The following is an 831-nucleotide window of genomic DNA, read 5'->3' on the forward strand; positions in this document are numbered from 1 at the left end:
AACAAGTTTATCCCGATCCATGGAGGGGAGATAAAGGTGAGAGGAAAGGTGTTGAACCACGCCCCACTCAAAACAGATTCAGTCAAGGGATGGTAATGTTTGGTTTTCTTTGCCATCTATACAATGTAGGTTGTAAGAAAAACGAGCACAATCCCTTCCCCAATCCTCCGTTTATCTGCTGCTTGGCTCCCATGTGCTAAACGACGACGCGGTCACAGCTTGTTGGTTAATGGTTACATTCTATGTCCTCATGCACACTGATGCCACTATCCACTAAACCGCTGCCAATGGACGCTTGCGTAAGCATCCTCTGTAGCCTGTCATTATGATTGGATATCAGTGTTGGATAAACAAACGTTGGATAACATGTTTATCGGGAGCCCTTGTAGGAAAAGGATTCAAATGAAAATTGACTGGAATGATCGCAATCTGAAGTCAAATGAAGAAAGTGTTGCGCTTATGGATTGAACAAAAATAACAGACGTAAACCCAAAAGTATCCACGAAATGACACGTGGATAACTATTATCAACCATCAGATTAAACATACTAGGTTGGGTAAGATTGCAAAGGCATGTGACAGAAAAAATGGAATTAAGGCCTATGGCTCCAAAAGGTGTACTAAGTGTACACCAGCGTTTTTTCTAGAGCGCTGATTGTGTCTGCCACTGCAATCAGCCCCAATTAACAGCAGCTTGGAAAGATAGCGCAGGTGTAGCGAGTGCCCCTAACGAGGTAGCCATCAATCAATGCGAAAACGAAACGAACGGTGAAGCCACCTGATTTAACCGTGACCTAAGAACGCTCTACCGTTGTGTTTTCTCTAAAACAG

At 43.6% G+C, this 831-nt stretch overlaps 1 protein-coding gene across 1 annotated transcript in view; it reads left to right on the forward strand.

The window, feature by feature from the left end:
- Positions 1 to 831, forward strand: part of LOC130380105 (collagen alpha-1(XVII) chain-like) — a 29103-nt gene that overhangs the window by 27009 nt on the left and 1263 nt on the right. Inside the window, exon 57 of the mRNA XM_056587287.1 lies at positions 1 to 36. This exon is cut by the window's left edge and continues 3 nt beyond it. Within this exon, the coding sequence (XP_056443262.1) occupies positions 1 to 36 (36 nt within the window). The remainder of the gene's footprint in view (positions 37 to 831) is intronic.

Source organism: Gadus chalcogrammus, chromosome 3 (assembly GCF_026213295.1).
Source record: "Gadus chalcogrammus isolate NIFS_2021 chromosome 3, NIFS_Gcha_1.0, whole genome shotgun sequence".
NCBI lineage: Eukaryota > Metazoa > Chordata > Actinopteri > Gadiformes > Gadidae > Gadus > Gadus chalcogrammus.